The 16,186-nt window shown below is 42.5% G+C and overlaps 2 protein-coding genes across 2 annotated transcripts in view; both read left to right on the top strand.

The window, feature by feature from the left end:
* ncmap (non-compact myelin associated protein) overlaps window positions 1-16,186 on the top strand; it is a 42,970-nt gene that overhangs the window by 647 nt on the left and 26,137 nt on the right. The window lies entirely within an intron of this gene.
* The window catches only part of LOC129709754 (serine/arginine repetitive matrix protein 1-like), an 87,383-nt gene continuing 78,057 nt past the window's right edge, over window positions 6,861-16,186 (top strand). Inside the window, 1 exon segment of the mRNA XM_055656312.1 lies at window positions 6,861-6,867. Coding sequence (XP_055512287.1) covers window positions 6,863-6,867 — 5 coding nt within the window. The 5' untranslated portion in view covers window positions 6,861-6,862.

Consider the following 16,186-nt stretch of genomic DNA (forward strand, 5'->3'; position numbering starts at 1 on the left):
CGGCGGGGCTTGCTGGCTTTCCCCGATCCGCCGCCGGTGAAGGCAGCGCCGGCCAAGGTATTCAACGCAGTGTATAGAAGACCAGCTTAGATGCCCCGAGTTAGTCGAGGGAGACCTGCATTTTGCCCCCCTTTTGTAGAGAGGAGATGCTGTTCCTCACTCCTGTTGTAAGACGGTCAAACAATTGGACGAATTGCCGCATTTTGACAAAAGTTGTGAAATAGTCCTTAAGATGCATCATCGTGGATCTTAATTAACTGAGACTAGACAATGCCTTTGAACCATGACGGGGTTAAAGGTGTCGGCAAATAGTCACAAGTTGGGATCTATTCACTTTGTGTAGGAAGTAACTACAGATGCTGGTTTACACCGAAGGTAGACACAAAACGCTGGAGTAACTCAGTGGGACAGACAGCATATCTGGAGAGGAAGAGTGGGTGACGTTTAGAGTCGACACCCTTTTTCAGACTGTTCCAGCTTCGTTCAAGGGTTGGGGAATTGAAGAAGTTTAATGATGGGACTTTCAGCAATGTTATAGCGGACAGACGGGGCACCAACCTTTATTCATTTCAAAATTGAGAACCATCATTCTCACTTATTTTTTAAATCTACACTATATAAATAGAGAACGTTCAAGTTTACATTTTCATAACAAGTGATGTTAGTCCATTGCTTATCATTAGCTCATCATCAGTTCTCATTCACTTTCAAAAAAGTAAATAGTTCTGTGACAGCTCACATTAGTACAACTCCTGTTTGAGTGAGAGGCGCCTCAAAAATTATATACCCTACTCATTTTTGTTTCCTTCTCTGTTTGAGGCATCTTCAGATCAAGAGTGTTTAATTGTCATATACATATACTGACTAGGGGACGATGAAATTCCTACTTGCCACAGTTTAACAGGCCTGCAAACGCAATAACACTCATAATATATAATAATCATAAAACATAGAAACATAGAAATTAGGTGCAGGAATAGGCCATTCGGTCCTTCGAGCCTGCACCGCCATTCAATATGATCATGGCTGATCATCCAACTCAGTATCCCGTACCTGCCTTCTCTCCATAACCCTCTGATCCCCTTAGCCACAAGGGCACAAAACGCATAACTCAGTGGGACTCCCATATCTTAAGGATATGGGTGACCAATTAAGTGGACCCTCGACGTTCCCTCGTGGGTTGGGGAATTGAAGAAGTTCCAGAGATTCATTCATTTCAAAATTCATTCTCTGTGTGAAAAAACACTTCTTAGAGAGCTTCATCTCAGTTTTAACAAGGATTTCCCCCATCAGTATCTTAAAAAAGTAAATAGTTCTGTGACCCTCACATTGTACCTCCTGGACTTCCCCAACATCGGGAGCAATCTTCCTGCATCTAGCATCTGTCCAAACAGTGTTTACATAACATAAAACTAGGGCGATGAACAACTGTACATTTACTAGAGAGCCACAATAACACTCAGTTCAAAAATCATGAACAATCCCTGTATAGTGCAACGGAATACAAAAAATGGTCCCATAGAAGATCAATGTTGATGAGGTTAGTTTTGTGTAGTGTCCAAAAGCAGAATGGGTGCTGAGAAGAACCTGCTTTTTAATTCTGGTGGTCAATGTTTTAAAACTCCTGCACCTTCTTCCCAATAGTACTAGCAGGTGAGTGCATGGCCAGGGCGAAATGGGGCTTTGATGATATTTGCTGCCCTTTTTGAGGCAATGCCTCCTATAGATCTCTTCGATGATGGGGAAGTCGGTGTCAGCGATGGACTGGGCAATGTGTACCACTCTCTGTCATCTCCTTTGTTCCTTGGAGTTTAAGTTGCTGATCCAGGCCGTTTTGCATCCATTTTACAACTAGTCACCAGGCTTTCAACAGTACACCGATGGCAAACTGACTGGTCTTGATGTGTCGACTCTGACTCTGGTGGCTTGTAAAATGTAAACACAAAGTATTACAGGCCCTTCCATCTGCTTTGTTCACCTGAAGACCAGGGTTAATTTTGTGTCATGTCCAGTCTCCTGTCCCATCTCTATATCCTCTGATACCCTTGATGTTCAAAACCCAATCAACCCCAGGCCTTGAATTGACTTGTGTCTCAGCCCAGCGAAAATGTTATAACCCTCAGCGGGAAATAAACTTCTCATTTCTGGTCTGGTGATGAGTCTCTCAGCTAGATGGATGAACGTGGGAGGGGGAGGGGGAGGGGGAGGGGGGGGTGTGGTTAGTAGGAGTTTACCTAAAATTGGAGAATTCAATGTTCATAAGTTCATAAGTCATAGGAGAAGAATTAGGCCATTCGGTCCACCAAGCCTATTCGGTCATGGCTGATGTATCTTTCCCTCTCAATCCCATTCTCCTGCCTTCTCCCCATAACCCCTAACCACCGCACTCGTACTGTTGTGTTGTAAGCTGCGTAATTGAATTATTGAATTTTGCTTATTATATATTATCTATGTGCATTGTGTTATGCTGCAAGTAAAATGACTTGGCATGTTAGGTCACAGCTTGTTTACGGTATGCTGCTCTGATAAGAGGAAGAATGTGATTGTATTGGAAAGGGTGCAGAAGTGATTTGAGGATGTTGCCAGGATTGGAGAACATTATCTATGAGGTTCATTAGGTTGTAATTGTTTTCTTTGGAACAAAGAAGACTGATGGGAGATTTATTTAAAGTGTTTAAAACTATGCCTTAAATTAGATATATTACCCAAACCAGGGAGCCAAAACCTGTCAAGAATAGATTTGAAGTAATTGGTGAGAGGATTAGAGATGAAATGAAGAAATAAGAGGGTTGACTGGAGTTCATTCTTTGAAAGCCTGGTAGAGGCAGAAAACCACATCACCAGTAAAAGTGCTTACTTTTGAAACCTTACAGACTTCAAGTAAATGTAACTCAGTGTAGGAATGAATTGCAGACGCTGGTTTAAACTGCAGATAGGCACAGTATGTTGGAGTAACTCAGCGGGAAAGGCAGCATCTCTGGAGACAAGGAATGGGTGACGTTTCAGGTCGTGATCCGAAGAACGGTCTGAAGAAGGGTCTCAACTGGAAACGCCACCCATTCCTTGTCTCCAGAGATGTTGCCACTCCGGCTGAGTTACTCCAACATTTTGTGTCTATCACGCAGAGGGTGGCAGGTGTATGGGATGGTAGTTGAGACCGGTACTATAACAACATTTATATGTGCCAAACCCAGATAATTGTGTCTAGCTAAGATGGGGCAGGTTGGTTCCATGGACGAGTTGGGTCAATGGGCATGTTTCAGTGCTGCATAACTTAATGCTGAAAAGTGGGAGTAGGTTTGGTGGATCTCTTTTGACCAACATTGATGCAATTGGCAACGTTTCTTCCTTCTGTTTCCTAATGTAGCTATGATTCTATAAATATCCAAACCCTTTTCTGGACATTGTGTCTCTGCATCTAAATCTTTTGGCATTTATTGGGATGTGATTGTCAATGACTCCACCAATGTTTGTTGTCTATCTTTAATTGCACTTGCAGTCAGCCACTTGGGGCAGCGCAACGACATGATCAGTAGAGCTACAGTCTCCTCTCCAGAGACCCAGGTTCAATCTTAATTTCCGATGTTATCTGTGTGCGGTTTTCAAGTTCTCCCATATTATTTTTCCCTCGTCCTTAGTTTCCTCCCTCTTTTTAAGTAAGTAAGTAGGTTTATTGGCCAAGTATTCACATACAAGGAATTTGCCTTGGTGCTCTGCCCACGTAACAACATGACATACATGCGGTTTGGTAGGTTAAGTGGCCACAATAAATTGCCCCAAGTACGTAGTAGGATTGGTGGTAGTGGTGATGGAGTAGTGGATAAGAATGTGGAGAGATCAAGATGGTATTAATGTAAATGGAAGCTTGATGGTCTAAGCAGACTTGGTGAGCTGAAGGGCCTGTTTCCCTGCTGTTCAATTCTATCGCTCTGAGCCAGTGATCAGTCACTGCAATTCATAGGTTGCACATAATTTCTGTGCTGTTTATGACCAAACTCGACAATAATGTGTAGAGTGTGCATGGATATCCCTCCGGGGATGAATAAACTTGTATCGTATCGGATACTGATTATTATATACAATATTTTTAATCAAGAGTTAACACTTGAGGGAGATGTCAAATCGTGATTATTATGAAGTAGTTAATAAAGGTCCATAATTTTAATGTACAGAATATTTTGACTATTGCCAACAAATCAGCTACCAGATCAGTGGTGGGATGTGTTCAAATATGCAATAGTCTGAAAAAAATAAAGATGTTTTGGAAAAAGGTCAGAAAACTAAAAAGTGACCATGTCTAATGGCATTGCCAACATGCAGCCTTGACTGTGGGGAGAATAAATAGTAATGGTACAAATCACAATCTTTGTATTCTCCTTTAATTTGAAATTGTGCTGAAGTAGTTGAAGATTATTAATGTAACATCTTTATACAAGAAGGGAAAGAAGGATATGCCAGGAACATCAATATTGGAAAAGGCCATTCTGCAATACTTGCACTAAGCACAAGAACCCAATAGGAGAAGGAGTAGGCATCTCAGGCTTGCCCCCAACTGTTCAACAAGTTCACAACAGTCGTCATCTCTTCTGTTAGACACAAAATGCTGGAGTAACTCAGCGGGACAGGCAGTATATCTGGAGAGAAGGAATGGGTGACATTTTGGGTCGAGACCCTTCTTCAGACTTGTGATTCCTTCATCTCTCCCTCCCCCACCCCCAAGACCTTCAATTGTCTGAACTTTCACTAATTTATTTACCTCTACTCTAAATATGTTCAGTGATTTAGCTTCCACAGCTGTCCAGGGTAGAGAATTCCATTGAGAAGAAATTCCAACAAACCTTGGTTTTAAATGAGGGTGCTCTTATTTTGTAGCTATGTCCCTTCATTCGTGACTCTCCTATCAGTGGAAACAGTGACACCGGCCCACTCATGCCTCTTTAGAAACTTGTATGCTTTAATAAGCTTACCCTTATTCTCGTAAACTCTAATGAATACAAAACTGACATCTTTAACCTTGTCGTGATAGAACAATCTGCTCAACCCAGCAATTTGCCCGGTGAATCTCCTTTGGGCTGTCTCCAATCCTTTCTTAAATAAGGGAGGCCAAAGTGTGCCCAGTCCTCTACATGCCTGCATTTGGTCCCTCTTAACCTATCCTATCCACGTACCTGTCTAAATGTTTCTTAAACATTGCAATAGTACCTGCCTCAACTATCTCCTCCAGCAGATCGTTCCAGACACCCACCACCCTTTGTGTGTGAAATAAAAAGTTACCCTCCTCTCCTGGGTTCCTATAAAATCTATCCACATTCACCTTAAACCTATTTAATGAAAATAAACTGGGACTTAAGAAGGAGGACTCAAATGTTTAAGTTATGTCCTTCCGTTTGAAAACATAAGATCTTAGAAATACAAAAGCAATAGGATTTAGAGTTCATTAAATTTAGTCACAAGATCAAAGGGGGGGGGGGGGAATTATTTTTTATTTATTTACTTGGCAATGGTGAGGCCATAGAATCAGTACATAGTACGACATGCAGGATGGGTAATCCTTTGTCCTGGGTGTTATGTAGTCCTTTGTGCTGGAGCAGAGAAGGGTAACATTGGATCTGAGAATTTTAATAGTGAGAACAGCTTTGATCGATGAATAAGGAAAGATGATACTGAGCCTAAGAATTAATGAATGGGTCCATTAATTGATCTTAAATACCAAGGGAACGGAGCAGAGAATTCCTGATATCAATTCTTTCGTATAGTTTGGCAGAAACCGTTGGATCTTCAAGGAAAAAGGGGGGAAATGCCTGACCTACACCACCCTGGCCACACACTCATTTCACCCCTGCCTTTAGGAAGAAGGTATAGGAGCTTGAAAACTGTAACGTTCAGGAAAAGCTTCTTCCCTTCAGCCATTAGGCTATTAAATACTACAACCTCCGAATAAGCTCTGAAGATAGACTATTATTGTTATTATTGCACTATTATTGTTTGTGTGTTTTTTTATGTGTACGTATGGGTGTGTGTATAAATGTATATGAATATACCTGTAGTCACACACTGAACATTTTTTTCTCATTTATTATATTGTGTATTTTGCTGATGTATTCTGTTGTGCTGCTGCAAGTAAGAATTTTATTGTTCTATCGGGGACATATGACAATAAAACACTCTTGACTCTTAGCTAGATTGGAAGAAAGTTGACTGTGAACTTTGCTTTGGGTTGATCTACCAGGGCTTAAGACTATCATGGATGATCAATGTGCTTCTTTCTGTACCGTAAACATTTATGTTTTGACCCTTTTCAGGCAAGTTATGTGGATTGCAGTTTGCATTGTGGGCTGAAAGATATCCATAGTATAACGTGACCTGCAGGACCAGTTTTATTGCTTTGAAGATATCAGCCTTTGAATTGGAGTTCGCCTCCTTTTGATGTGCTTAAGCCCACTTCTCTAAAGTTCTCAAAAGTGGGCCAAAATAGGTTAAAAGTAGCACTGCAGTGGTCAAGGAACTGGCTTCCTTAGGACATGAGTCGGCATTTAAAGAACTCTCCCCACATCAGCAGCAGAAATGGGTGTTATGAAGTTGAGGGAAAATATGGGGGAGGTTGGAGTTGCTAATGTAACACAGAGCCTTCTTTGAAACTTGCACCAGCTCCAGTCCCAGTGGCCCAATTGATCCCAGGTGGTGAATGTCCCAAGATGGTTTATGGTCTGGACTGAAGTGATTGAAGTGTTGGTAACTCAGAATTGATATATTTTTAAAAGGCTACAATCAATGAGGGATGCACCACTGTTAATCGCCTATAGTGCTTGACCTAGGACTGAGTCCTGGGAGATGTGTGCAAGACATCTGTCTGCCAGAGTACATGGGTTTAAGGTGAGGGCGGAGGGGGGGAGATTTAATAGGAACCTGAGGGGTAACCTTTTTTACACAAAGGATGGTTGGCATAAGGAACGAGCTGCCAGAGGAGGTAGTTGAGGCAGGTACTATCGCAATGTTTAAGTAACATTTAGACAGATACATGGATAGGGGAGGCTAAGAGGGGTATGGACCAAATGTGGGCAGGTGGGAATAGTATAAATGGGACATGTTAGTTGGCGTGGGCAAGTTGGGCCGAAGGGCCTGTTTCCACGCTGTATGACTCCATGACTCTATCAATGCAACATCTTTTAATTGCCATCTGATTCCCAAACCCTCTGTGACCTCTTCTGAGATATTATGTGAGTGAAGGATCCTAAATGACTGTTTGGCAGTGGAGCACACATGGGATGTGTGACCTATGATGTTATTAGCTGAGTGAGTACCAAATGGCAATTTCAGCTTATGGAAGAGGAATTGTGCATGGAAATGTCTGAGCAAAATTCCCAAAAGGTGGGAAGGATGTTGCCAGGACTGGAGGGTCTGAGCTATAGGGAGAGGTTGAGTAGGCTGGGACTCTATTCCTTGGCGTGCAGGAGGATGGGGGATGATCTTATAGGGGTGTATAACATCATGCGAGGAATAGATCGAGTAGATGAGTCTTTTGCCCAGAGTAAGTGAATCGAGGACCAGAGGACACAAGTTGAAGGCGAAGGGGAAATGATTCAATAGGAATCTGAGGAGTAACTTTCACACAAAGGGTGGTGGGTGTATGGAACGAGCTGCCAGAGGTAGTTGATGCAGGGACTATCCCAATGTTTAAGAAACAGTTAGACAGGTACATGGATAGGATAGATTTGGAGGGATATAGACCAAATGCAGGCAGGTGGGACTAGTGTAGCTGGGACATGTTGGCCGATGTGGGCTAATTGGGCCGGTTTCCACACTAACTCTATGACTCTATATATGGTATGTGATGAGGAAATGAACAGGAATGTAATCTGATGGTGGAAACAACCTTTGACTATAAAAAAAAGAGTATGTGTGTGCAGATCTAATGAAGAGGCAATCATCTTCGTATTAGATTGATTTGATACACATGCAGGTGAAAGTGAAACATGCAATATGTGTTTTAAATATTGCAACGTTCTTTGCATGAAATGTGCAGCACTGGCCTTCTGCAAAACCATTCATCTGGTGTTAATGTGGTACTTTCTCCAGTTCGTTTTTGCTGTTGGTGCTAATTCTTCAAATAGCCATTAAGATAACGTGGGCCCTGTAAACTTTTATTGTGCAAGATGTTTAATTAGTTTATGAAATATGACAGGGTAATGATAGCCTGACAGCATCCTTAATCATAGGTTACATCTTTTAATCTAGAATAAGGATTTTCAGTGGCATTTGTGAACAGGAAGTGATTCAGCGCAAGGAATTGTATCTTGTGAGTCAACATAAATCAGACTTGCTGGGCATAGGGAAATTGTACTGTTAGTGAATTCAGGTAGTTCATTTAGATAATTGGCTTTGTATGTAGGGTGCACAGTAGTGCAGCAAGTAGCTCTGTTGCCTCATAGCTGCTGTAATCGGGGTTCATTGGTGACTAAGGTGCTGTCTGTGTGGAGGTTCTGCGTTCTCCTTGTAACTCCATGGTTTCCTCTGGATGACCCAGTTTCATTGCACATCCCAAAGACTTGAAAATTACTTGGTTAATTGGCCACTGTAAATTGTCCCTAATGTGCAGATGTTTGGGTGAATCTGGGAAGAGTTGAATGGAATTCTTAATTCCACTTACTGGGAAAGAAAACCCATTAAAATTGCACGTAATAATTCCTGATCGTATGTGGGACCAAATTGAAATGTTCTTGGGCACTTTATGATGATCTCAGTTCTTCGGGTTCCCTCAGTGACGGGAAGTCTGTGATGTAGATCTGCAGATGCTGGTTTATACCAAAGATAGTCACAATCTGCTGGAGTAACTCAACAGGTCAGGCAGCATCTCTGGGGGGGGAAAAGGTTGGGTGACGTATTTTTCCATCTGGACCCTTCTTCCGACCCGAAACATCACCCATCCTTATTCTCCAGAAATGCTGCCTGACCTGTTGAGTTACTCTAGCACTTTGTGTCTGTCTCTTATACAAGCTGTTTCCTAGTTTTAGATATGTGTCTGCAAAGTTTTGCATAAAATTGTAACAGTTGTTTAGATGATGTCTGTCAGCAAGCAAGCGGATTGAAAATGTCAGCATTCAAGTTCAAGATCAAGTGAGTTTATCGTCATGTGTCCCTGATGGGACAATGAAATTCTTGCTTTGCTTCAGCACAACAGAACAGAGTAGGCATAGGCTACAAAACAGATCAGTGTGTCCATATAGCATTCAAACAAAAACTGTGGAATTATTATTTAAAAAAGACACAAAGTGCTGGGGAATCACAGCAGGTCATTATTATTATCTTTTAATTTAGAGTTTTAAGGGCCTGTCCCACTTACGCGACTTTTACAGGCGACTGCCGGCACCCGTCATAGGTCGCCGAAATTTTCAACGTTGAAAATTCATTGGCGACCAGAAAGACGCTACGATTCTTTGGAGTCCTCTCACGACCGCAGGATATGTCTCATGACCATACAGGCGACCCCTGGCGACATGTTGCGGGTGACCTCTCACGACCACAGGACCTCTCACGAACATACAGCCTAACTGACCTTTGTGCTCCTAAACCTTGGTTCTGGAATGCAGTCACCATGGGACAGACAGCTTTGCATTAGTTCAGAATATTAGAAACGTAGAAAAATTGGTGCAGGAGTAGGCTATTCGGCCCTTCGAGCCAGCACTGCCATTCAATATGATCATGGCTGTATCATCTAATATCAGTATTCCATTCCTGCTTTTTCCCCATATCCCTTGATTCCGTTAGCTCAAAGAGCTAAATCTAACTCTCTCTCGAAAACATCCAGTGAATTGGCCTCCATTGCCATCTGTGGCAGAGAATTCCACAGATTCACAACTCTCTGGGTGAAGAGGTATTTCCTCATCTCAGTCCTAAATGGCCAACCCCTTTGTTTATGATGTTTTTGTTGCGAGTGGTTGCTCTGTGTGAGCGGGACAGCAATTACCTGTGAGTGGGAAGTGTGTCTGTGAGAGGGAGAGACTGTGCGTGTGTGTGTGTGTGTGTGTGTGTGTGTGTGAGAGAAAACGAGAAAGACTGCAGTGTGTGAAAGATCAACTGCATGTGTGTGAGAGAGAGAAACAGACAGTGTGTGAGAGAGGCAGTGCGTGCGTGTGTGTGTGTGCCCCTCGATCCTGCCCCGCTTTCCCACAACTGTCCCCCTCGGCCCCACCCCACAGACATTAGTTCCAACCCTTCTGGATCTCTGAATTACTCTCTCTGTGTAATGCACATGTCAGTGTAGAAGTAGCGTCGAAGATGAAAACATGGAGAAGTGTGTGTCTGGAGAGAGGGCACATGATTCCTGGAACACTGGGACAAGTTTAGGGAGCACTCAGGTCTTGACAAACTGGATGGATTGCACCTGAACGGAGCTGAGAACAATGTCCTGGTGGGGAAGTTTTCCACAGATTGAGGAGAAGTTAAACTAATTAGTCAGGGTGTTGGGCATAGGAAGGTTTGTAGAAACAAAGAAGTGCAGATGCTCATTAATACACAAAAGGACAATGTGCTCGAGTAACTCAGCGGGTCAGGCAGCATCTCTCGAGAAAATGGATAGGTGACTTTTCAGGTCAAGAGCATCTCCAACCGAAATGTTACCTATCCATGTTCTCCGGAAAGCTGCCTGACCTTCAGTGCATATTTGGCTGGATAAATTGGAATCAAAGCTTTGCACGCAAAACTGAAATTGAAGAATGGTAGGTCTATAAAATGGAGGTTTCCAAAAAGTTGGAGAGTTAAATAGAACGGGAGAAAAAGCATTCTACAGGCGCCAGGTTGTAAATACATGAGAACCAGGCTGATTTTCTGAAATCCTAGATTGCTGAGGGAAGGGATGGAGGAAATGGCAGATACCTTGGTCATAATCTTCCAAACATCAATGGATTCAAAGGTGGAGACCAAGTACTAGATAATCATAAATGTATCATCTTTGTTCAAATAAAGGTTTGGAGATAAATATGGTGACTGTAAACTGTTAGTTTAACCATGGTGACAGAGAATGTTTTGGAAACAATAAAAATAACAGGATTTAGAGTTTTGTTTAAGAAGGAACTGCAGATGCTGGAAAACCAAAGGTGGACAATAATGCTGGAGAAACTCAGCGGGTGAGGCAGCATCTATGGAGTGAAGGAAATAGGCAACGTTTTGGGCCGAAACCCTTCTTCAGACTAATGTTGGTGTCTCACAGTTCCGGAGATATGGGTTCAATTCTGACCTTGGGTGCTGTCTGTGTGGAGTTTGCTCGTTCTGACTGTGACCATGTGGGTTTCCTCCGGGGGGGGGCTCCATTTTCCTCCTACATCGCAAAGACATGCGGGTTTATAGGTTAATTTGCTTCTCTTTTAAACAAAAGACGCCGCAGTGTGTAGAGAGAGGATGAGAAAGTAGGATAACACAGAACTAAAGTAGTTAAAGGTGACTTGGACAAATATAGATTGATAGAGAAAATTGGCATGGATTTGTTAATAATAAATCATATCTCTCAATATTCAATTAGATGTTTTTAATGAAGTACGAAAGGATAGAGGTAGAAAATGCATATGTGGTATTTATGGGTGTCCTGGAGGAATCGTAAGGTACCCCATTATAAGCATGTCAACAACATTGCTAGAGATGGAATCTATTTCAAATTGAATAAGTAACAAGCTCTTTGGCCCATGATGATATCTGTCCCATTAATGATGCCAGATTAAACAAATCCTTTCTGCCTGCGTGTGATTTGTATTCCTGCACATTCACGTGTCTGTCCAAAAGCCTCTTAAGTGCCACTATCATATCTACTTCCATCACCAGCCCTGGCAGCATGTTGCAGGCACCCATCACTCTCAGTGTTAAATTACCTGTCCTGCACATCTCTTTCAAACTTTCCCTCTCTCACCTCTGCCACCGACACTCCAGAGAAAACAACCCAAGTTTGTCCAACCTCAACTTATAGCTAATACTCTGTAATCCAGGCAGCATCCAGGTAAACTGCTTCTACATCCTCTCTAAGGCCTCCATATTCTTGCATTAATGGGATGACCAGAACTGCACAGAATACTCCAAATGCTACCTGGCCAAAGTTCTATAAAGCTCCAATATGACTTCTTGTATCTTACCTTGAGTGGTCTGACTGATGAAGGCAGGTCAACTAAATGGTGGCACGGTGGTGCAGCGATAGAGTTGCTGCCTTGCAGCGCCGGAGACCCAGGTTCGATCCCCACCATGGTTGCTGTCTGTACGGAGTTTGTACGTTCTCCCCGTCACCACGTGAGTTAACTCCGATATCTGCAGTTTCCTCCCACACTCCAAAGATGTACAGGCTTGTAGGTTAATTGGCTTGGTATGAGTGTAAATTGTCCCAGGTGTGTGTAGGTTAATGGGTGAGGATCATTGGTCGGCGCAGACTCGGTGGGCCGAAGGGCCTGTTTCCGCACTGTATCTCTAAAGTAAACTAATCTATACTTAACTAATACCATATATCTTTTTCACCACTCTGTCTACCCATCTTGCTATTTTCAGGAAGCTACGGACTTTGAGACCAAAATCCCTCTGTAGATCAATGCGTTAAGGGTTGTGCCATTAGCTGTATACGTGCACCTTACAATTTACCTCCCAAAATGCAATACCTCACACGTGCCTGTATTAAATTCCATCTGTCATTTCGTCACTCATATCGGTAACCTAGGGCAGAATTCTAAAAAAAGAACAGAAACGGAAAGATAGGGTGAGGTAGTTGTAAAAATGATTTAAATTGCTAATGCAATCCTGGGTTTAACAAATAGAAAACAAGGAAGTTATTATAAACCTATTGTATGGTTCAGCCACAGCTGCAATATTGTGTAGGAAGGAACTGCAGATGCTGGTTTACTCTGAAGAGAGACACAAAATGCTGGAGCAACTCAGCGGGCCAGACAGCATCTCTGGAGACAAGGAATAGGTGACATTTCGGGTTGAATCCCTTCTTCAGACGGAGTCAGGAGAGAGGGACCGAGAGATTTGAAAAGGTAGTGTGTTGCAGTACTTTTCTCGGAGACAGGACTTCATCAAAGCGTCCAGTTTGTTGTGGAAACGGGCGTGAAGAATTTGGAGAGGGTGCATGAGAAATTTTCCAAAGTGATTCCAGAGGTAAGCGACTTTAGTTATGTGTCACAAATCATGGAGAATCTGGAGACGTTCTCCTTGGAACAGAGGAGGTTGTGTAGGGATCTGATAGAGGGTTTAAAATCATCTGGGCAGACAGTGAGAAATTATAAAGCGATCAAGAACTAAGAAACGCAGGCTCATGGTGACTGGCCAAAGAACCAAAAGCAACATGGGGGACAAATACTTTACACAGCAAGTTGTATAGGAAAGAACAGCAGATGCTAGTTAGGTTCTGCAAGAGATAGGAGATTTCATTGTAGCATTCAAAAGATGGCTGGACATGTATCTGAAATGGAAGAATTTAAGAGACTAAGGGAATAGGGTAGGGGAGCAGTAGCATTATTCATACGTAAAGCGGGTACTGACAAATTCTCCTCCTCTGGGTTGTAATTGTAATGAGATCATGCCAGCAAAGGCCTAATATAGTGAATGACTATCAGTAACTAAAGTAGGTCTGCACTTTTAAAGCCAATCTGTGGGGCTTGAAGGCAAGATAGGCACAAAGCTGGAGTAACTCAGCGGGTCAGGCAGCATCTCAGGAGAAAAATAATCTGGTGCTGTAAGGCAACAACTCAACCGCTGCTTCACTTTGCAGCCCATCACGTTGATTATAAACTAACACTAACAGCTCAGGTCAATGTGAGATGACTGCACAGGGCTGACTTATAATATATGAATCTCACATTAAGGATCTTGCATAATATGTCGTTCCTGGTGAACATATTGTGTAAATGTGCCACTTATGCAAGCCTATTATCAGGTAGGAGAAGATTACAGAGCAATGTCTGATTTGTGGTTTAGAGGGTGGTGAATCTGTGGAATTGGGCTGTGGAGGCCAAGGCAATGGATATTTTTAAGTCAGAGATTCTTGATCAGTAAGGATGTTAGGGGTTATGGGTAGAAGGCAGGAGAATGGAATTGAGAAGGAAAGATAGATCAGCCATGATTAAATGGCTGGGTAGACCTGATGGGATAAATGGCCTAATTCTGCTTTAGAACTTATGAATTTATAAGGCCTTGAACAATCCCTATCCAGGGTGTACTCTGTCATATTATAACTTTCAAAAATTTGGGCGTAATGTTATTATTTAAAAAATACTGAGGCGAACAAAGAAATGGTTCACAGTTCACAAATCTTAATTACATTTAAATGTTTAAGGAAAATTACATTCTTTAAAATAATCTCTTAATGTTGTCAACATCACATGACGCACTGGCAGAATAATCTGAAGAATTGATACCATTACTGATTAAACCTGTTTTAGAGCCTAAATTATGCAATTTTGGACAGATAAGATCGGTGCTAAATTTTTTTTTAACATGCTGAGACTGTACTGTCATTGGTCAATACTACTTTATATGTCACATTAGCAGCTGCACAATGGGATTCTTTATACATATTGCACATGCAGGTGCCAACATTTTTGGCGCTAACGTCCAGTCAGCCCGCGCGCTCGGTGTACTGGAGCGGTTCCCGTGAACCGACGTCCCTCTTTTCTCCTCGCCTGACGATCTTTGTACCTCGAAGCGGTGCACCCTTCGAGCCTGCACCACCATTCAATAAGATCATGGCTGATCATCCAACTCAGTTTCCTGTACCTGCCTTCTCTCCATACCCCCTGATCCCTTTAGCCACGAGGGCCACATATAACTCCCTCTTAAATATAGCCAATGAACTGGCCTCAACTACCTTCTGTGGCAGAGAATTCCAGAGATTCATCACTCTCTGTGTGAAAAATGTTTTTCTCATCTCGGTCCTAAAAGATTTCCCCCTTATCCTTAAACTGTGACCCCTTGTTCTGGACTTCCCCAACATCAGGAACAATCTTCCTGCATCTAGCCTGTCCAACCCCTTAAGAATTTTGTAAGTTTCTATAAGATCCCCCCTCAATCTTCTAAATTCTAGTGAGTACAAGCCGAGTCTATCCAGTCTTTCTTCATATGAAAGTCCTGACATCACAGGAATCAGTCTGGTGAACCTTCTCTGTACTCCCTCTACGGCAAGAATGTCTTTCCTCAGATTAGGAGACCAAAACTGTACGCAATACTCCAGGTGTCCCAGGGTCGCCTCCTGCAACCGACCTTGAAGGCGCTGGAGGCATTACCCCAGTTTACCCTCCTACCGGCCCTAGCTCCTCTCACCCGATGTCTGCAACTCCCTTTGGGCGGGTTCCCGGTCCCACCGGCCAACCAGCCTTAGCTGGTTCAATACGCTCTCCGATATCTCGATCTCATCCCATCTGCTTCCCAGCACATTTGTTCACACCAAGTGTTAGCCAGCTGTACACTGTTCTGCTGTGATTAGCTGCAAGACAAATTTATCCCAATCCCAACATATAAGATTGCACTGATTTTTTTTTTTTAAATAAATGTCAGCGCTGGGTCAGTAAAATTAGGTAATAATTCTCAACTAAGTTTTATTTTTATACGCACTGCTCTGATTGCCAGCTATCATCTCTTCACAATTCTGTTGTGCTTTGCAATGTAAACCGCCCTAGGGTTGAGCAAAAGAATGCAGAAAACAACTGAGAACAACAACGTTTTTGTAGCAGAAAACACTAAGTTAGAATTCCTGCTGGTATTTTGGCACAAGGGCATTTGTCGCAGGAATGTGCTGAATGTAGAGCTGACCAAGTCCTTGCTTTGATTTCACTCTGATCTCTAAATGTTGCATTACCATCTTTCACACACATAACTGGATATAAAGAAATAGCTACGTGCTGGGGGTGTTTTAATCTCAGTATTTCAGGTGTGTACATTATTTAAATTTCAATTTTGGATGCTGCGTTCTTTTAGGTTGCGGCAGATTGGGAGTGGAGAATCAATAACCCATAATTAATACCAACAAACCACCATCAAAGACCACCATCAACCACCACCAACAATATCTTTACAGTAGCTGCTATTTCAACTTGTGAATGTCTCGGTGTTGGGTAATCATAATTTACACAATTGGACACAAAGTGCTGGAGTAACTCAGCAGGTCAGGCAGCATATCTAGAGAATATGGATACGCGACATTTTGGGTTGAGATTCTTCCGAT

The sequence above is a fragment of the Leucoraja erinacea genome, chromosome 26 (assembly GCF_028641065.1).
Source record: "Leucoraja erinacea ecotype New England chromosome 26, Leri_hhj_1, whole genome shotgun sequence".
NCBI lineage: Eukaryota > Metazoa > Chordata > Chondrichthyes > Rajiformes > Rajidae > Leucoraja > Leucoraja erinaceus.